This window comes from Lycium barbarum, chromosome 7, assembly GCF_019175385.1.
Source record: "Lycium barbarum isolate Lr01 chromosome 7, ASM1917538v2, whole genome shotgun sequence".
NCBI classification, from domain to species: domain Eukaryota; kingdom Viridiplantae; phylum Streptophyta; class Magnoliopsida; order Solanales; family Solanaceae; genus Lycium; species Lycium barbarum.
Window position 1 is genome coordinate 133640478 of NC_083343.1, and position 21499 is coordinate 133661976.

Here is a 21499-nt window from a genome sequence, read left to right on the forward strand (position 1 = left end):
TCCAGACATGAGAAATAACTCAACAGTTCATTCAAACCTTAAGATGCACCCACAGTTTACAAACTTTTACAGGGCGCTACAAAGTGCTTATCAGTATTCAATACTTTTTTAACCAGACACTAACGACAGAAGCTTTCCAACACGTGACCTTTTTCTAGAAGAAGAAAAGACTCAAAAACGACTTTGCAGAATTGTGCATCTGTTACCCCAACTGTTACGGATGGCACACTTGGCTGTTTTTTAAAGTTCAATGACATATTTAGATCTTTTTCTTTTATAAATATCACCTAAAAGTGTTTTTCAGCACTTAATACTTATGCAATTTTTAATCAATCCTAAATGGACCCCATATTTACACTGTCTCTGAAAGTGGTTGCTTTTCCATGCTCGTTACTTTTCCACAAGTAGAAAGATTTCCACAACTTTAAACTTGACAACTTAGTAATTGCCAAACACATTTGAATTGTTAGTCTTTACTTTTGCATGGAAAGTGCAACGTTGACTCATTGACTCCTCAGTCATTCTAATTCCATTCCGTATTTCACAAGCTAAAAAATATTTATTTATATATATGCCATTGACTCGCAGGACTTGTGATGTACTCTGCACAAGTTACTTAATTTTGATCAATGTAAAGCCAAAATAATCAACTCAAAATATGATGATGGTTTTAACGACCACCACGGTTTAAAGTGCTTTTAAGTTGCAATAGAAAATAATTTTTAGAAGTTTAAAAAGTAATTTTTTTCTCATAAAAACTTTTGGAACCTTGGCCAACCAAAAAATACTGCTCTCCAAAAGTATTTTTCCGAAAAACAATATATATATATATATATATATATATATATATATATATATATATATATATATATATATATATATATATATATATATATATATATATATATACACACTCTGCACAAGTTACTTAATTTTGATCAATGTAAAACCAAAATAATCAACTCAAAATATGATGATGGTTTTAACAACCACCGCGGTTTAAAGTGCTTTCAAGTTGCAGTAGAAAATAATTTTTAGAGCAACAATGTATGCATATACAACAATACTTAGCCACTTGGATAGGTCCTTGTCTGAATTAATTGCTACCTTGTCCTGATCTTTTGCTACTTAATTCAATTGAAAGTTGCTCTGATTCTATGCCGTATTTTACACGCAAGTCTTGTACTGGTTTACTACAATATAAAAAGCGAGATCTGCACCAAGTTCATCCATCAAAAACCAAAATAATCAACTCAAAATCGTTGAGCAATATATGATGATAGTTCCCAAATTCTTTTCTATTTTTCAACTTTTTTCCTTCTTATATCTCTTTACAGTTAGCTTTGCTTCCACTAAGGAAGCAACTTCCCTTTTGAAATGGAAAGCAACTCTCCATAACCAGAATAATTCCTTATTGAATTCATGGAGACCAAGTTCTAATGCATGCAGGGACTGGTACGGAGTTATATGCTTCAATGGTAGTATAAACAGGTTGAATATTACAAACGCTACTATCTTTGGTACACTCTATGAGTTTCCATTTTCATCTCTCCCTTTTCTTGAGTATGTTGATCTTAGCAGGAACAATATCTCTGGCACCATCCCACCTGAAATTGGTAATCTCACTAATCTTGTCTATCTTGACTTGTGTATGAATCAGATTTCAGGAACAATCCCACCACAAATCGGCTCACTATCCAAGGTTCAGACCCTCCGCCTATTTGACAACCATTTAAATGGTATCATTCCTAAAGAAATAGGTTACCTAAGGTCTCTTACTAAGCTATCTTTGGGTACTAACATTCTTAATGGTTCTATTCCTGCATCATTGGGGAACTTGACCAGTTTGTCTTTTTTGTATCTTTATGAGAATTACCTTTCTGGCTCCATTCCTGAAGAAATAGGTTACCTAAGGTCTCTTAATCAGCTATCTTTGCGGAATAATTCTCTTAATGGCTCTATTCCCGCTTCATTAGGGAACTTGACCAGCTTGTCTGATTTGAGGCTTTATGATAATCACCTTTCTGGCTCCATTCCCGAAGAAATAGGTTACTTAAGGTCTCTTACTAACCTAGATTTGAATACTAACTCTCTTAATGGTTCTATTCCTGCTTCATTGGGGAACTTGACCAGCTTGTCTATTTTGTGTCTTTATGAGAATCACCTTTCTGGCTCCATTCCAAAAGAAATAGGTTACCTAAGGTCTCTTAATCAGCTATCTTTGCGGAATAACTCTCTTAATGGCTTTATTCCCGCTTCATTGGGGAACTTGACCAGCTTGTCTGATTTGATGCTTTATGAGAATCACCTTTCTGGCTCCATTCCCGAAGAAATAGGCTACCTAAGGTCTCTTACTAGCCTAGATTTGAGTACTAACTCTCTTAATGGTTCTATTCCCGCTTCATTGGGGAACTTGACTAGCTTGTCTAATTTGAGGCTTCATGAGAATCACCTTTCTGGCTCCATTCCCGAAGAAATAGGTTACCTAAGGTCTCTTACTAACCTAGATTTGAGTATTAACTCTCTTAATGGTTCTATTCCTGCTTCATTGGGGAACTTGACCAGCTTGTCTTTTTTGTATCTTTATCAGAATCACCTTTCTGGCTCCATTCCAGAAGAAATAGGTTACCTAAGGTCTCTTAATCAGCTATCTTTGCGGAATAACTCTCTTAATGGCTCTATTCCCGCTTCATTGGGGAACTTGACCAGCTTGTCTGATTTGAGGCTTTATGAGAATCACCTTTCTGGCTTCATTCCTGAAGAAATAGGTTACCTAAGGTCACTTACTAACCTATATTTGAGTACTAACTCTCTTGATGGTTCCTTTCCTGCTTCCTTTGGCAATTTGAGAAATTTGCAATATATAATTCTTGATGCTAACAATCTTACTGGGAAAATTCCTTCATCTATGTGCAATTTGACATCACTGAAAATGCTGAATCTGGAGAGAAACAACTTGAACGGAGAAATCCTGCAATGTTTGGGTAATATTAGTGGCCTTCTGCTTATGAAGATATCACAAAATAATCTTAGTGGAGAGATCCCTTCATCTATTTGCAATTTAGCATCACTGCAAATTCTAGATTTTAGTAGAAACAGTTTGAAGGGACCAATTTTGCAATGTTTTGGCAACATGAGTGGTCATCTTGAGGTTTTTGATATGCACCACAACAATCTTTCTGGGACTCTTCCAACGACTTTTAGAGTTGGAAGTTCACTTAGAAGCCTCAACTTGAATGGTAATGATTTGGAAGGAGAAATTCCCCAATCTTTGGCCAATTGCAAAAAGTTGCAAGTTCTTAATTTAGGAGACAATCACCTCAATGACAAATTCCCCATGTGGTTGGAAACTCTACCAGACCTACAAGTTTTAAGTCTCAGATCAAATAAGTTGTATGGATCCCTTAAAAATTTAATGATTGAAAACCTATTTCCCAAGCTTCGGATCATAGATCTCTCTTACAATGCCTTCTCAGGCCACTTACCGACGAGCTTGTTTCAACATTTGAAAGCCATGAGGACAATTGATCGAACAACGAAGGCACCAAGATATCTTGGAGATTCATATTACGATGATTCTATAACAATTGCAACCAAAGGATTGGAGCTTGAACTTGATCGAATATTGACTGTTTATACAACTATTGATCTTTCAAGCAACAGATTTGAAGGACAAATTCCAAGTATTATGGGAGATCTTATTGCGCTTCGGGTGCTAAATTTGTCTCATAATGGATTGCAAGGTCATATACCACCATCACTTGGAAGTTTATCTGTAGTCGAATCTTTGGATCTTTCATTTAACCAGCTTTCAGGAGAGATACCACAACAACTAGTTGCTCTTACGTCTCTTGCATTCTTAAGTCTCTCTCACAATCATCTCCGAGGATGCATCCCTCAAGGATGTCAGTTTGCTACATTTGAGAGCAATTCATATGAAGGTAATGATGGATTACGTGGATTCCCTGTTTCAAAAGGTTGTGGAAATATTTTGATACCAGAGACAAATTATACCGATTATGCGGTAGACGATCAAGAAAGCACTTCTGAATTTTTCAATGAATTTTGGAAAGCTGCTCTTATGGGCTATGGAAGTGGACTATGTATTGGATTATCCATAGTTTATTTCATGATCTCGACTGGAAATCTAAAATGGCTTGCAAGAATCATTGGAGAGTTGGAAAACAAAATTATTATGCGACGGAGAAAGAAGCAGGCACTACAGTACAGTAGAAGAAATAATCGCATCTAGAAGAGTTAAACATTCAGGTATACAATTAAATTCTAGTTTGATCTTTAGTTTATCGCAACTATCTATGTTAAAGTTTTCATATTAGTTATGTCAGCAACTAATTAAATTCTCTACAAAGCATTGCTTTTCCTTTCCAAAATCAATTAGTAGAAGCAATTAAAATGGATTAGCTTTTTCAAAATTTAAATATGTTTTAAGCTAGTTAAAGTTTAATTTGATATGCACAGAGGTGGAATGATGTAAAAAAATCGAACCTCTGCAAATTTAGTTGGTCCAATATTCTAGTTAGAGGCTGGTTTAACTAGTGCTTCAAGAGCAAACCAACTGATTATTTCATTTTGGTGTAAAGTAAACGTCAGACATAAATAAATACAAACATGCAGGTGCTTGGAGGAGCATTTGGTGGAACGGTCATCGGAGATGCAATAATATCATATGTTGCAGCCTATGATGCTGGATCTGATTAGTTTCAATTTACTTTTATATGTTAGCTTTGTCACACCCCTTTTTTCGCCCCGCGCGGGATGAACGCGCACGTGTTTTTATTGTTTAAAGGATTTTTCCATTTGAAGTGATTGTTTTGAATAGGAATTATTTATTTACAGAGTCGCCTTAGAGTTGAGTTTTGGTATTTCAAGTCACCTTATTGAATCCCTAATCAAAAGAAAATGACTTTTTATTTTTTGCTCTGCGAAAACAAAAGACTGGGTAAGAAATTATGTTGATCGAGGAGAAGGTGTTAGGCATTCCCCGAATCCCGTGATTCTAGCACGGTTGCTTTTATTGGCTTATACTTAGTTATAATCAATTCTTGGATAAAATGTGTTTTAATTGTTTAAACTTAGAAGCGTGTATGCACATAAGGTCTTTCATTTATTATTAGAGTGTCAAGGAGTGGGGTGACCTACATGACTTTTCTTTAATTATATCCATTTAACTAAGAAACGGGTCTGTCCACATGGTCAACACAATTATTTAAGCGCGCTTAAATTTGCCTAGCGCTTTCATTTAAAATAACTATTGAATTACTGAGTCTTCAATAAAAAATAAAAAAAGAAATCTGATTTTTATTTCATGCATACGCCAGCAACTCGAAATCAAATTACCACTCCGTCTACTGTTAGTTAAATGAAACAAAGCCATAAACAATTAAATATAGCCAGAAGTAATTATTCATTTGATAAAGTCATTCAACAATGATAAATATTACTGTATAAACGATAAACAAGAAAATATAACCAGAAGATAGAAAAGAAAGCTACTTGCCTATGAATCGCACCTACTGTGTATCAACCTAACCATTTCTAAACACCTCAAAAACACCAAAGCAACAAGTATAAAGGAAATAAACATTTTAGGTATAAAAAACATTCTATGGAGCTCTTTTTTTTGGTGTTAATGGAGGTTTGGAGGTGAGTTTATATGGCTATTTTAATGGAGTTTTTGGGCTGGTTTCCATTGGAGCTTATGGGTTTTTAATGTGGTTAAAACGGGTGAGTTTAATGGTGTTTTATATGGTGATTTTGGCACGGTGAAGACAGTGGTTTCACAACCCCTATCTGAAAATAGGGCTTGCATGGTTGACAGATCTGAAAATGGTTACTTTGACGTGAAACTACCGAGTAAGGAAGAGGATAGGCGCTGTGATTTCTTTTCCTGCTATTCTACTTTTTAGGAAGGAAAATGCGGCTGATTGTTGTCTAGAATTTCTAGGTGTAGTGTTCTTGTGGATGATGAATGTGTAGAGTCTCTACGTTAGGAAATTAGGGTTAGCTTCCTTTTTATAGTGTGTCTAATTTTGGTAAGTTTCCTAAAAAGTCCTTCTAATACTAGAGTATTCTTATTCCTAAAATGAAATATGCCATGGATATGGGTGGGGATGAAATTTGTCATGTGGCGGGCTATCATCGGTTCAATTTTCTTTTTCTTTTGATTAAATAAAAATGCCAAGATAAATTATTAATCAATTACTTTTAAATCAAAAAATAAGAAACTTAAATCATTACACTAACGAAAAATTTATTAGGTAATTAACTAAAAAAAACTAGATTAAAAGAAACCTTTTTTTGTTATTTTTCTTTTGTTAAAATACAAAACTTGTACTCTAAAATTAGTGAATATTTTTGTCTTTTTTTTCTTCATAAATAAACCTACTGTCATACCCCTTTTTAACCGGGATTAAAGTAGAAGTACGACATATTGGAGATTCCTGTTTTTGTTGTTTTTAAGGAGTCGACACCTAATTATTTATGGTGAATTAGGACACCTAAAGTTACTTAAAGTTATTTTCTAAAGTTAGCTCTGTTTAAGATCTGCGAAACTTAAGATTCTAGGTAAGGGTTCAATTAGTCTAAAGGGAAGGTATTAGGCATCCTTTAAGACCCATTAACAATGGTTGACCGACCGGACTTATGATAATTAGGCTAAGGGTAAATATAGTATTATAAATGTTTGAAAAAATAACCTATAAATATAGCTAAAGTTTTTTAAAGTAAAAGGTAATAATGTTATTAGAAATAAGACATGTAAAGATAATAAGTTGTATAAAAGAATATTCCTAATGTTACTTTGTAAACACGACTTATAAATGTTGTTGATTTTTAAACGAAAGTGTAATAATAATGTTTAAAATAATACTTGTAGAAAATGTAGTGATTTAATAAGAGTTTAATTATAAATAAACCAAAATAAATGGGATGAATGATGTTTCATATGTATTCCGAATATGAATTACGCTAACTAGCAAATTAAAATGTATTTGTAAAGTTATTGCAAGATTTACATTAATGTTTTAACAAATGTGTATTTCAAGTGTTCTAAGATAAAGGAATAAATATTGATTCTTTTAACTCAAATATATATAGTCATGCTATTTAAAAATTATTCCAAATAAATGTTATCAATACTATATAAGTAGTTTAAAACATAACTAGAAGTGAATGTAATTTTGTGAAATTAACTACCCACAACTAAACTAAAACCCTTAATGTTACTAAAGTTTAATTAACCAAGGGCCAAGCGCCATTGATAGGTTTAGTAGGACATGCACATGCTGAGGTCAAGTTGTATTGAAAGAGGATCACTAGCACATTTCATTCACACAGGTCCAAGGTAGGTTAAAGTATATATTCTGGAGGAAAAACAAGATAATGCAGAAGAAAGAAAGAGAAAACACATAGGGATATGGCAGAAGCAGTGTCAAAGGAACAACTCAGGCTTCAATAGTAAAAAAATGTAAGAAAAAGAGTACACTATTTCAAATCAAATTCAGTATCCTAGAGCATTTCCTATTTCAATGAATTAGAAGAGTTTTAAGGAGAAAAGTTCAGTACCCAGATTCAACAACAGGTCGAGAGAAAAAGAATGCAGCGTTCCCTTTAAAAGAAAGGGGACCTTCAAAATGAACTCTGTCTCTACATGTTCATTTATCAAACCCCTACCAACCCACAGGATTTTCATGCATTCATACAAGTCCAAAGAATACACTTCAAGAGACAGAAAATAATGCAGAGAAGAGAACAGGAAAGGGCACACATATTTCAACAATTGTAGTGCTTTGGAATAGTCCATACTTCAACATCAAACATATGTAAAGGAAAGTTAAATGTTCCAAATAGTACTCTTAGGGACTTAATCCAGATTATGAGGAAATGATTTTGGTTCCCTTTATTATCTTTTTACAGTCAGAATATTTGATAACCCATGAACACATAAAGTTAACTGTTAGTCTTTTCCACTTTTGTTCAACAAAAATCATTCAAATGAACTACATGCACACATACGAGGATCTCGAAAAGAAAAGAAAAAAAAAAGACAGCAAGCAGGTTTATTGAGTTTTGAATCCATTATACATGAGGTAAAACTTGATGCCATGAGATTAAATGCAAGTAAATGTCCTAAATTGCACATGACAGATGACTAAATTATAGATTAAGCAGAGAAACGTATCGAACAAATATATAAAGGGCCCTTTAATAGACTGTTCTGCCCGAAATCAATAAAGTTGCACTAGGCATCATATTAAGCCAACCAAACAGCACCTAATACATAATTATCAATCTAATCTAACAACTTAATATGATAAAATGTCACGCTTACAAATAATTGGCTGGACCACATCTGACTAATATTAAACATACTTAAACTACTAAAAAAAACTTGGATAATGACTAACGAATACCAGCAGAATCACACTAATCACTAAGCTAATACTTAATGGTCAACTATGCATGAGTTAAACAGATGGGTAAACACAAAGCAATGATCACACATGTATACAGATATCAAATTGCAGGAATTGAATCAACATGAGTTTGATTGAAGAATACTCTGACTTCAAACACGAAAATCACCTTAGACGACAAACAGCCAATGACTAAACTAATCTAAACAGGTCCGAATAAACATAACTATGTCAAAACACCATCATCATGATCATCCCCACGTGAACTCGTACGGACATCTAAATACCAACAAAACTGAAATTGAACTAAGCTAAATTTAAGACATAAACAAATAGAGTCTATCAACTTCTAAACTGCAAAAACCCGAACTAAATTAAGACACGAACCTACAGGAATCATTAAAACCAAAATCAAACTAGCCAATCCTGAACATGCTCGATACTACAAGTTATAAACTAAGATTCAAACAAAACGAAACAAACATGCGAACACATTCGAAATTTTCGATTTGAAAGAAAAAGAACATACCTTTTGGGGATGCAGTGAAGTGGGCGTCGAAGCCTCGAATCTACTCTCGTATTGACAGATTCGAAACTCGAGTCAAAAATTAAAATGTCTTTGTTGTAATTAAAGCTCTTTGCCGAGCAGCGACGAAAGTTGATTGAATTGTGGAAACTTTATTTTCAACACCAATCTCATAACATAGAGTATTCTCTGATTTGAAACAAAAGTTCAGGACCCGATTTTTGAAAGTGAGAGAAAACTTAAGCCTTTTAGAAAATACTCATGTATCACCAATCCCCCCTCCAAACGATTCAACTTTGGATCCCATTTATAGGGTTTTGTTTGTATTAAATAAAGGGGAGGAGCGTATGAGAGAGATGAAAGAGCGGGGGACAAGGGAAAGTGGAGATGGCAGAGAACGTGAGGGACAACAGTGGAAGTGGCAGAGATGAAGTGGGGGTGCAGAGGCGTGGATGACGAAGAGAGGGAAGCGGGAAAGAGAGAGGGAAGGGGAGCGGCGGCGAGAGTAGAGAGAGGAGAAAGAGTGAACTGAAGAGGAATGGGGGTGAAGGGTTAGGTTTTAGGAATTGGGTCAGGTCAATTTCGGGTATGGGCTGGACCGAGTAGTTTTTGGGCTGGCCAATAATTCGTTTGGGCCGGTCTATTAATTTAAATATGGGCTGATATAAATGTGGGTTGTTTGTTTGGGTAGGAAATAATATTGTATTTGTATTTTAAGCCATTAATTGGCTGAAAATTGTAGACCATTCCTCCGCTATTTAATTATTCTTGGGCTTCTAATTTAATAACTGGTAAAGATGATAAATAATTAATAATGTAAAAATAAATATTTTGTAAAGTGTTGTCTTGTAATTAATTTAACGAGTCCAAACCCGAAAAAATGAAATGATGACGAATCATTAAAAATTTGTGGTAAAGTAATACTCGTAATGTTAAAAATAAAAGTAGCGAAAATAATAGTAGTGAAAATAAAGTATTTGGCTCGTCAATTAGACTCCCCGAGTGAATAAAATTAAATAAAGGAGGGACAAAATTGGGTGTCAACACCTACTAAATACTAAATACTAAATATTTTATGTGTACCAAAAGGGACTATAGACTAATGCTATGTCATATAATTATGATAATGAGTATATAAAGTGTATTAAAAATAATTGTTATCAAGGTGAATTGAATAAATATTACGGGTGCACAATTATCGTGGGAAACAAAGTGAGGCAATTTAGAAACAAAGTGGACAAGTGTAAAGATTGATGAGTCCATGTGGGCCATGAAAAAAAAACAAATATAAAGCAATGCATGGCTGTACTATATATTATTTGGTGGGTGGACAGTTGGGACAATTACAATTAGTAAGCAAGAATGGGGCTGGATGAGTCATGCACATTAAAGTGCATAATGACACGTACAAAAGAAAGAATGTTGAATCCCTTTCTCTTTTTAAGCATTCAAACTTAAATCTTTCCCATTTTGCCTTAATAACAAACGTACCACACCATTATTTTCTCTCTAGCTAATTATTTTGTTGTTTCAATATGCAAGGAAGCAACAACGTGACTTCCATTTATATGGAAACAACGCAGTTTTGAATTGATAGAGCACCAACGTGACTTGGTATTTTACGGAAGAAAAATGTAGTTTTTTTTTTCTCAAGAACAATATTCGGATTTTGCTCACTGCTTCGATCTCGTTATTCCGTCTTATCGTGTTGTTGAATCCGGGCTTTCTTCGTAGTGAAGTAAGGTGGAAGAAGATTATTTCTTGGAATATAAGGTAAGAATTCTCCTCTACTAGATATATTTAAATTCATCTAGGCCATAGTTAAATTGAGAGACGGGAACTACAAAATTAATTGCGAAAAATCAGATAAATTGTTATTATTATTACCATGTGGACTGTTTGGTGGTTGTCATAAATTGTTTGGTGTGCTGGAATATCGTGATATGGGCTGTAGTTGTTGTTGTTGTGTTTATTGTTATATTATGGATATACGAAAATAAAGAAGTGTATACAAGCATTGATATACGAATGTATATTGGGCTGTTTTGGAAGCGATTTAAGAATGGATTTAATTCTAGTTTGATATGAAATTGTTGGTATTGTTGTTGCTAGTATTTTTATTGATGTTTGGCTAAGTTGGAATTTCGAGGATTGTTAAGTTTACAGGGGAAATGCTGCCCGAATTTTGTTAAGTTCCATTCGTACTTGGATTGGTTAGTAAGTGATGTGGATAATCTAATTGTGGCCTATGTTGTCTTAATTTTAGACCTGCAAGCTCGAGAAGTAGACGTTGGACATTAGATAGAGTTCAAGGTATGTGAGGCTAGTCCTTTCTTTCTAATGGCATGAATCCTATAGCATGAGTTCTTTTCCTCTTCATGAGTTCCTATTTTCCAGAAAGCTAGAAGCCTAAGTCCATAAATGTCTATATAAGATAAGAGATATGATATGATGATGCCATATTGATAATGATGTTATTTATTGCTTACACTCACCTTAAGTACTAATTCCTTAAAGGTGAGGCAGAATGTCAATAATTGTTCCATAATGAAATCGGGGGATCACGGCCTTAGGCCACCCCGATAGAGTATAGTTGATCTTGAGTCTTATGCATGTACTATGATAAGCATATTATGATAAGCATATTATTACAAGTATTTTTGATGAGCATGTCATGATCATATTACACCGCGCCTAGTTGGCCGGGCAGTCACCGCTAAGGCGGGCAGCTATACGGATACACCATGACCTTTTGGCATGGGCAGACACGACTAGTGGGCGGCATAAGATGGTACCCCGGACGCGGGAGGCCTGGACGCGGGCTAATGTTATTGATTATCACACTGTTCCGATATGGACGGGCAGCTTGCATATTATGCATATATGAGATTATGATGAGTATGAGTAAGACAACATGCATTACTTCTTTTATGATTGTCATTCAGATTCATATGTTTCATATTGATGTTCACATTATATTATTAGTGTCTTTCTTCATTGTTTATGCCTCTCATACTCAGTACAATGTTCGTACTGACGTCCGTTTTCTTCGGACGCTGTGTTCATGCCCACAGGTAGACAGGGAGGTGAGCTTGATCCAGATTCTTAGTAGCTGTCAGATGATTGAGAGCACTCCATTGTTCGGAGGTGCTTATGATTCTTCTTTTGGTATATATGCATATTTTGGGCACAACGGAGTCTTGTTCCGTCTATATGTTTAGTATGTCAGTAGAGGCTCGTAGATACGCAGTGTGGGTCAGATGGTCTCACAAGATGTTATTATTATGTATATATTATTTTGGTGGCCGAGAGGCAAAAGTGGTATAAGTATTTATGTTTCTATATAAAATATAATTTTCCTACAATTCGTGTATAAAATTGGTAAAAGAGCATTAAATGAGTAAGATGAGTATTAGAGCGAGTGGTGCTCGGTGGCTAGCCCCGGGTACCCGTCACGGTCCCTAGCTGGGTCGTGACAAAAGTGGTATCAGAGCAGTTCGTCCTAGGAAGTGTCTACGAGCCGTGTCTAGTAGAGTCTTGTTTATGGTGTGTAGCGCGCCACGCCAATAAACAGGAGGCTACCGGGCATTTAGGAAAAATGACCATCTTTCATCTTAAGAGATCGTGCGATAGAGCCAAAAGATAGGAAATGGTATCCCTTATATACTGAACTTTGATTTCAGCAAGAGAGTGGTGTCGACAAGAGAAGACAAATAATGCTACTGGAAATTACAGAGATTAATATATCATTGAGGTTACGTTATCAGAAATTGTATATACGGAATGGCGACTGGTCATCATCACGGTTAGTAATTGTGAATATAGTAAGAAAATGGATTGAATGTATATATATTGATGATAAGTTCAGTTACAAAGTGTGAACAGAAGAAGCTGAAGAAATTAGTAAAAAGATAAGTAAGCAGGGTATATGTTAGATATAGTGCGAATGTTGCATGTATGATTGAAATGTCGCTAGAGATTAAAAAGGGAAAGTGAACAGAAGAGTATAACAGGTACAGTTTGAATTGGACATACGAGGTAAGTTCATCATTTCCATACAGTTGTTGATATCGGGAGCCCTGTGTGGCTATGATATGCTACATATATGTTGGCCCTGTGACGCATTGTTGGTATTTTCTGCGTGTAGGTTTTGGGATAGTAAGAAATACAGAGGAAACTCTATCAAAAATTTTCTTAAAAAAAAATAAAAAAAAATAAAAAATCTTGAAAAGTCATGTCAACAGTAGTGATAGGATTTGATCAAAGAATAAATTTTATGCATAATTGATTAAGGGGGGCGTCTAGTGGAAGTAAATATATCGATTAATAGATAAGTTTTATTAAGGAATATGTAATCCACGTGCCACTGGTAAAATAGGACCAAGAGACTATTTACTATTAAGTATAGCTAATGGTGACACATGTAGGACCAGACATTATTTCTTTAGAGTAACGGCAAAAGGGGGGGGGGGGGGGGGACCCCACGGTCCACTAATATTCTATAACTATTGTCATACCATTGATGAATATACTTACCTCTTAAGAATGTATGTGTAAATGTTCATATGACCAGCAAACGATGAGCTAGCATGGAAAAATATGTATTTTCCTTTTTCTAAAATTAAGTTAGGCAAAGTCCCCTTAAAAAAAAAAATTGTGTAATTGGCTAAATGAGAAATATAGTGGAGAATGATATTAAGCTAAGCAAGGAGAGACACGACATGATAGAAGAGTAATTGATTCTTCATAAGATAACCATATCCAGTATACTTATACAAGACTAGTTTAACATTCGAGGACGAATGTTCTAAAGGGGGGAAGAATGTTACATCCCGTATTTTCGTGCGTTGCAAAGCGTGCGAGTTAAATGACATTAGTAACGGAAGCGAGGTTATCCCTCAACCTTATAGGCGGTATTGATGGGACAAATGTGTTATAAATATTAGAAGTTAAACAAAGCTAAGAAAATAAGTTTCGTCGAGGTTCGAAATTTATTTAAATGAAATACAGTCCAAGCTATAATATCCTGTATTTTTGGACTAGGAAATCGAATCGTCCAGCATGAGCAAATTGTACCGGCTGTAAGTTTTGGTCATAGTCAAACATGAAAATAAAAGAATTCGGTGTATACGAGAAATGGAGTCCCGAGATGATTTAAGAAGGAAAAGTGTGACGACGATGACTGGAAATAATATTTTATGTGTACCAAAAGGGACTATAGACTAATGCTATGTCATATAATTATGATAATGAGTATATAAAGTGTATTAAAAATAATTGTTATCAAGGTGAATTGAATAAATATTACGGGTGCACAATTATCGTGGGAAACAAAGTGAAACAATTTAGAAACAAAGTGGACAAGTGTAAAGATTGATGAGTCCATGTGGGCCATGAAAAAAAAAACAAATATAAAGCAATGCATGGCTGTACTATATATTATTTGGTGGGTGGACAGTTGGGACAATTACAATTAGTAAGCAAGAATGGGGCTGGATGAGTCATGCACATTAAAGTGCATAATGACACGTACAAAAGAAAGAATGCTGAATCCCTTTCTCTTTTTAAGCATTCAAACTTAAATCTTTCCCATTTTGCCTTAATAACAAACGTACCACACCATTATTTTCTCTCTAGCTAATTATTTTGTTGTTTCAATATGCAAGGAAGCAACTGTTAGGATTTAAATCCCAAATCCGACCTTTGTAAGCAGGTTCGCAGGAAAGATTGGAGGGTCACAGCTGGACCACTTAAATACCAACCTCCTTAGACAGAACCTACTTACGCCGTGATGTAAGCGAAGAATAAATGACACACACAGATTTATAGTGGTTCACCCTCAATGTGAGAGCTACGTCCACGTTGCTGTTGCAGATCTTATTAAAGAAGAAATATTACAAGTGTTTACAACACTCAACCTCACAACCCCAATCCCAATTACACTCAAGAATTTTACCACAGAAAATTCTCTCAAAGACCTTCTCTTACTTAGGCCTTTCACTAAGAGTATTTCTCTTAGATTTTCTCTCTCTTGGGATGTGTATAGCAAATGATCTTAATGATATCTTACAAATGAACCATAAGCTACCTATTTATAGGAATGAATTTCCTATGATGAGGTAAGCGCTTACATCACAACTATTATGAGGTAAGCGCTTACATCACGACTATGTGAACAAAAGAATTGACTTGTTTGGCCAATTCCACACCTAACAAATCTCCCACTTGAAGACTAATTTTAATTTGTCTTCACACTTTGATCGATGCAGCAGCTCTTTCCTACTTTCATACTTCGTGCAGGCCAACTGAAGTTGAGCATAGCTTCAGTTTGTCTATCGTCACTGCCTTTGTCAGCATGTCTGCTGGATTCTGACTCCCTGCGATCTTCTCAAGCACTAGCGCTCCATCTTCCAAAGCTGATCTAATGAAATGGTACCGGAGTTGTATGTGCTTCGTTCGAGCATGGTAAACCGGGTTCTTTGCCAAATGAATGGCGCTTTGGCTATCACAATATAGCACACTTCCCTCGTGGTCCTGATCCAATTCCCGCAGAAAAGATTGTAGCCACATCATTTCCTTTGTGGCCTCCGTCACAGCAACGTACTCAGCCTCACAACTAGAGAGAGCTACTATCTTTTGCAACTTGGAAACCCAAGAGATTGCAGTACCTCCGAAGGTGTAAACATACCCGGATGTGCTCTTTCTGCTATCAATATCACCACCGTTGTCAGCATCAACATACCCTTGCAATCCTGTTTTTGATTTTCGGAAATACAGAGCTGAACTCGAGCTGTCTTTCAGATATCTGAATATCCACTTCACAGCCTCCCAGTGTTGCTTTCCCGGATTGCTCATAAATCGGCTGACAACTCCCACTGCATGTGCAATGTCTGGCCTTGTACATATCATTGCATACATAAGACTACCTATTGCAGATGCATAAGGTATCTTGTCCATCTGCTTCTTCTCATCCTCGGTTGTCGGCGACTGATCCTTTGACAACCGAAAGTGTCCAGCCAAGGGAGTGCTGACTGGCTTGGCATCATGCATGTTAAACCTTTTGATAACTTTCCTCACATATTCTTCTTGTGAGAGTTTGATGCCCTCCTTGCTTCGGTCGATTCTCATCCCAAGGATTTGCTTTGCAGCTCCCAAATCCTTCATTGCAAACTCTTCCGATAACCCTTTTTTCAACCGATCAATCTCCTGTAGGTTTGCTCCTACGATTAGCATGTCGTCGACATAGAGTAGCAGTATCATGTACGAGTCTTCAAATTTTTTGAAGTAACAGCAGTGATCTGCCTTGCACCTTGAAAAATCAGCTTTCTTCATAAAGCTGTCAAACTTTAAATACCACTGTCTTGGAGCCTGTTTTAGTCCGTACAGACTCTTTTGAAGTTTGCACACCAGATTCTCCTTTCCTTTGATTTTGAATCCCTCCGGCTGTCGCATGTAGATTTCCTCGTCTAGATCACCGTGAAGAAATGCAGTTTTCACGTCTATCTGTTGCAGATGTAGATTTTCCTTTCCTACCAACCCAAGGACAGTTCTGATAGTCACCATCTTGACTACGGGAGAGAAGATCTCTGTATTGTCAATGCCTTCTTTCTGTTGAAATCCCTTTGCAACCAGCCTTGCTTTATAACGCTTGCTTCCATTGGGTTCTTCCTTTATCCAATAAACCCATTTGTTTTGCAATGCCTTTTTATCCTTTGGCAACTCGGATAATTCCCATGTATGATTTGCTGATAGTGAATCCATTTCATCCTTCATTGCCAGCTCCCACTTAGTCGATTCATCGACTTGCATTGCTTCTTCATAACATTCCGGCTCTCCTCTATCAGTGAGTAGAATGTAGTTGAGGGATGGAGAGTACCTGTGAAGCGGCTTCCTGATCCTGGATGATCTACGCAGCTCTGTGATTGACGTCTGTTCATTTTTTTCAGAATCAGCACTTTCATCAGCACCTTCTCGGATTGTTTGTTCCTCTGCCTCGGTTGTACCTGGCTGCGGCTCAGGTGCCGGAAAGTCCCTCAAATCGACTATTTCCGATTCCTTGTCCTGACATTCTGAATTCTTTTGCAGCTTGTCTTTGTACAGTACCTCTTCGTTAAAGACAACATTCCTGCTTCGGATGATCTTCCGATTTTGTTCATCCCAAAATCGGTACCCAAGCTCGATGTCACCATAGCCAATAAAGTAACACTTCTTTGATTTTGGATCAAGCTTGCTTCTATCCGTATCATCATTATGAACATATGATAAGCAACCGAACACTTTCAGAAATGAAAGATTTACCTTCTTGCCACTCCAGACTTCTTCTGGAATTTTGAAATCCAAGGGAACTGACGGTCCTCGGTTAATTAAGAAGGCCACGGTATTGACTGCATCTGCCCAGAATGTCTTGGGCAGTCCAGAGTGTATTCTCATACTCCGAGCACGCTCGTTCAACGTTCGGTTCATTCTTTCGGCTACTCCATTCTGTTGCGGCGTTCCACGAATAGTCTTCATCATCTTGATCCCATTATCGGCACAGTACCATTTGAAATCACCATCAGTGTATTCTCCGCCGTTGTCGGACCTCAAACACTTCAACTTGAGGTTTGTTTCATTCTCGACCATAGCTTTCCATCTTTTGAATACACTAAACACATCAGATTTATTTTTCATAAAATAAACCCATACCTTCCTGGTTGAATCATCAATGAAGGTCACGTAGTAGTGTGATCCTCTAAGGGAGGGTACAGTGGTAGGTCCCCATACGTCTGTGTGCACCAATTCCAGCTTTTCGACCTTCAACTCTCTGCCTGCACTTGAGAAGCTTACTCGCTTTTGTTTTCCGAGAATGCAGCTCTCACACGTATGAAGGTCCACCATCTTCATCTCCGGAATTAAGCCATTTGTCACCAACAGCTTCATCCCCTTCTGGCTGATATGCCCAAGCCGACAATGCCACAAATCTGTCTTCTTTGTGTTGTCAACCACAACAACAATATCACGACAGCTATCCGTCATGTAGAGAGTGCCAATCTTCTTTCCTCGGCCAACTACCATGGCACCTTTCGCCACCTTTCAAGACCCATTACCAAAGTTGAGATCATATCCCTCATCATCAAGCTGACCTACTGAAATCAGGTTTCGCATCAGCTTTGGAACATGTCTAACTTTTGTAATCTTCCACGAGGATCCATTTGACATCTTCAAATTAATGTCTCCCGTGCCAACAACGTCTAGCGGCTCTCCATCGGCTAAATAAACTTTGCCGAGATTCCCAGCCACGTAGTTTGTCTTTATATCATGATGTAGGGTGGTATGAAAGGACGCTCCTGAATCAAGCACCCAAGAGTCTATCGGGCTGTCAACCGATAGCAACAACGCATCGCCAATGTCTTCCGTAGCAGCGTTGATTCCAGCCCCCTTGTTGTCCTCCTTCTTTGGCGCCCTACAGTTCTTCTTGAAGTGACCTGGTTTTCCACAGTTCCAGCACTCATGTGTTCGTCCTGGTCTAGATTGACCCCTGCCATTCCTTGACTTTGATCTGCCCCTATTTCGGTTGTAGTTTCTGTCATAATTTCTGCTTCTGTTTTCAACATTAAAAGCAGAACTCGTCGATGCCTCTCCCGAATCTGTCCTGCGCACCTCCTCAGCAAGGATACGATCCCTGACATCGTTGAACTTTAGTTTGTCACTGCCGACAAAATTACTAACCGCTGCTCTCATTGGCTCCCAACTATTTGGTAGGGATGCCAACAAAATTAGAGCTTGTACTTCATCATCGAAATCAATTTTTACCGATGACAATTGATTTACAATGGTATTGAATTCATTTATGTGTGCAGCAACATGAGCATTTTCCATCATCTTTAGATGAAATAGTTTCTTCATGAAAAATACCTTATTATTTGCCGAAGGTTTCTCATACATGTCAGACAATACCTTCATCATATCTGCGGTGGTCTTCTCCTTTGCCACGTTGTGAGCAACGTTCTTCGACAGCGTCAGTCGAATGACTCCCATAACTTGTCTGTCGAGGAGATCCCAATCTGCTTGCTTCATCTCCTCTGGTTTCGGACTCAGAGGTTCATGAAGCTTTCTGCCATATAAATAATCTTCAATTTGCATTCTCCAGAACGCAAAGTCTGTACCATCGAATTTACCGATGCCGTGCGTCGTACCATCTTCGCCTCCCATCGTTTCTAAATCACAACACAACATGTTGCTCTGATACCAGTTGTTAGGATTTGAATCCCAAATCCGACCTTTGCAAGCAGGTTCGCAGAAAAGATTGGAGGGTCACAGCTGGACCACTTAAATATCAACCTCCTTAGACAGAACCTACTTACGCCGTGATGTAAGCGAAGAATAAATAGCACACACAGATTTATAGTGGTTCACCCTCAATGTGAGAGCTACGTCCACGTTGCTGCTGCAGATCTTATTAAAGAAGAAATATTACAAGTGTTTACAACACTCAACCTCACAACCCCAATCCCAATTACACTCAAGAATTTTACCACAGAAAATTCTCTCAAAGACCTTCTCTTACTTAGGCCTTTCATTAAGAGTATTTCTCTTAGATTTTTTCTCTCTTAGGATGTGTATAGCAAATGATCTTAATGATATCTTACAAATGAACCATAAGCTACCTATTTATAGGAATGAATTTCCTATGATGAGGTAAGCGCTTACATCACAACTATTATGAGGTAAGCGCTTACATCACGACTATGTGAACAAAAGAATTGACTTGTTTGGCCAATTCCACACCTAACAGCAACAACGTGACTTCCATTTATATGGAAACAACGCAGTTTTGAATTGATAGAGCACCAACGTGACTTGGTATTTTACGGAAGAAAAATGTAGTTGTTTTTTTCTCAAGAACAATATTCGGATTTTGCTCACTGCTTCGATCTCGTTATTCCGTCTTATCGTGTTGTTGAATCCAGGCTTTCTTCGTAGTGAAGTAAGGTGGAAGAAGATTATTTCTTGGAATATAAGGTAAGAATTCTCCTCTACTAGATATATTTAAATTCATCTAGGCCATAGTTAAATTGAGAGACGGGAACTACAAAATTAATTGCAAAAATTTAGATAAATTGTTATTATTATTACCATGTGGATTGTTTGGTGGTTGTCATAAATTGTTTGGTGTGCTGGAATATCGTGAGATGGGCTGTAGTTGTTGTTGTTGTGTTTATTGTTATATTATGGATATACGAAAATAAAGAAGTGTATACAAGCATTGATATACGAATGTATATTGGGCTGTTTTGGAAGCGATTTAAGAATGGATTTAATTCTAGTTTGATATGAAATTGTTGGTATTGTTGTTGCTAGTATTTTTATTGATGTTTGGCTAAGTTGGAATTTCGAGGATTGTTAAGTTTACAGGGGAAATGCTGCCCGAATTTTGTTAAGTTCCATTCGTACTTGGATTGGTTAGTAAGTGATGGGGATAATCTAACTGTGGCCTATGTTGTCTTAATTTTAGACCTGCGAGCTCGAGAAGTAGACGTTGGACATTAGATAGAGTTCAAGGTATGTGAGGCTAGTCCTTTCTTTCTAATGGCATGAATCCTATAGCATGAGTTCTTTTCCTCTTCATGAGTTCCTATTTTCCAGAAAGCTAGAAGCCTAAGTCCATAAATGTCTATATAAGATAAGAGATATGATATGATGATGCCATATTGATAATGATGTTATTTATTGCTTACACTCACCTTAAGTACTAATTCCTTCAAGGTGAGGCAGAATGTCAATAATTGTTCCATAATGAAATCGGGGGATCACGGCCTTACGCCACCCCGATAGAGTATAGTTGATCTTGAGTCATATGCATGTACTATGATAAGCATATTATGATAAGCATATTATTACAAGTATTTTTTATGAGCATGTCATGATCATATTACACCGCGCCTAGTTGGCCGGGCAGTCACCGCTAAGGCGGGCAGCTATACGGATACACCATGACCTTTTGGCATGGGTAGACACCACTAGTGGGTGGCATAAGATGGTACCCCGGACGCGGGAGGCCTGGACGCGGGCTAATGTTATTGATTATCACATCGTTCCGATATGGACGGGCAGCTTGCATATTATGCATATATGAGATTATGATGAGTATGAGTAAGACAGCATGCATTACTTCTTTTATGATTGTCATTCAGATTCATATGTTTCATATTGATGTTCACATTATATTATTAGTGTCTTTCTTCATTGTTTATGCCTCTCATACTCAGTACAATGTTCGTACTGACGTCCGTTTTCTTCGGACGCTGTGTTCATGCCCACAGGTAGACAGGGAGGTGAGCTTGATCCAGATTCTTAGTAGCTGTCAGATGATTGAGAGCACTCCATTGTTCGGAGGTGCTTATGATTCTTCTTTTGGTATATATGCATATTTTGGGCACAACGGAGTCTTGTTCCGTCTATATGTTTAGTATGTCAGTAGAGGCTCGTAGATACGCAGTGTGGGTCAGATGGTCTCACACGATGTTATTATTATGTATATATTATTTTGGTGGCCGAG

At 37.0% G+C, this 21499-nt stretch overlaps 1 protein-coding gene and 2 long non-coding RNA genes across 3 annotated transcripts; all 3 read left to right on the forward strand.

The window, feature by feature from the left end:
* Positions 1 to 1253: 1253 nt before the first annotated feature.
* On the forward strand, positions 1254 to 5086 carry LOC132602701 (receptor-like protein 9DC3). The gene is made up of 2 exons (XM_060315487.1): positions 1254 to 4269; positions 4636 to 5086. Exon 1 carries the CDS (start codon positions 1274 to 1276, stop codon positions 4250 to 4252), a length of 2979 nt encoding a protein of 992 aa, XP_060171470.1. The 5' UTR covers positions 1254 to 1273; the 3' UTR covers positions 4253 to 4269; positions 4636 to 5086.
* A 5337-nt stretch (positions 5087 to 10423) lies between these two features.
* LOC132602702 (uncharacterized) lies at positions 10424 to 12880 on the forward strand. Its single transcript, XR_009567866.1, has 3 exons — positions 10424 to 10734; positions 11228 to 11274; positions 12036 to 12880. It is a non-coding gene; the product is annotated as an uncharacterized LOC132602702 (long non-coding RNA).
* A 6879-nt stretch (positions 12881 to 19759) lies between these two features.
* LOC132602703 (uncharacterized) lies at positions 19760 to 21499 on the forward strand. The gene is made up of 3 exons (XR_009567867.1): positions 19760 to 19962; positions 20456 to 20502; positions 21264 to 21499. It is a non-coding gene; the product is annotated as an uncharacterized LOC132602703 (long non-coding RNA).

Bases quoted from the DNA above. Each gene is read 5' to 3' on its own strand.
- LOC132602701 (XM_060315487.1), top strand. From the start codon at position 1,274: ATGATGATAGTTCCCAAATTCTTTTCTATTTTTCAACTTTTTTCCTTC.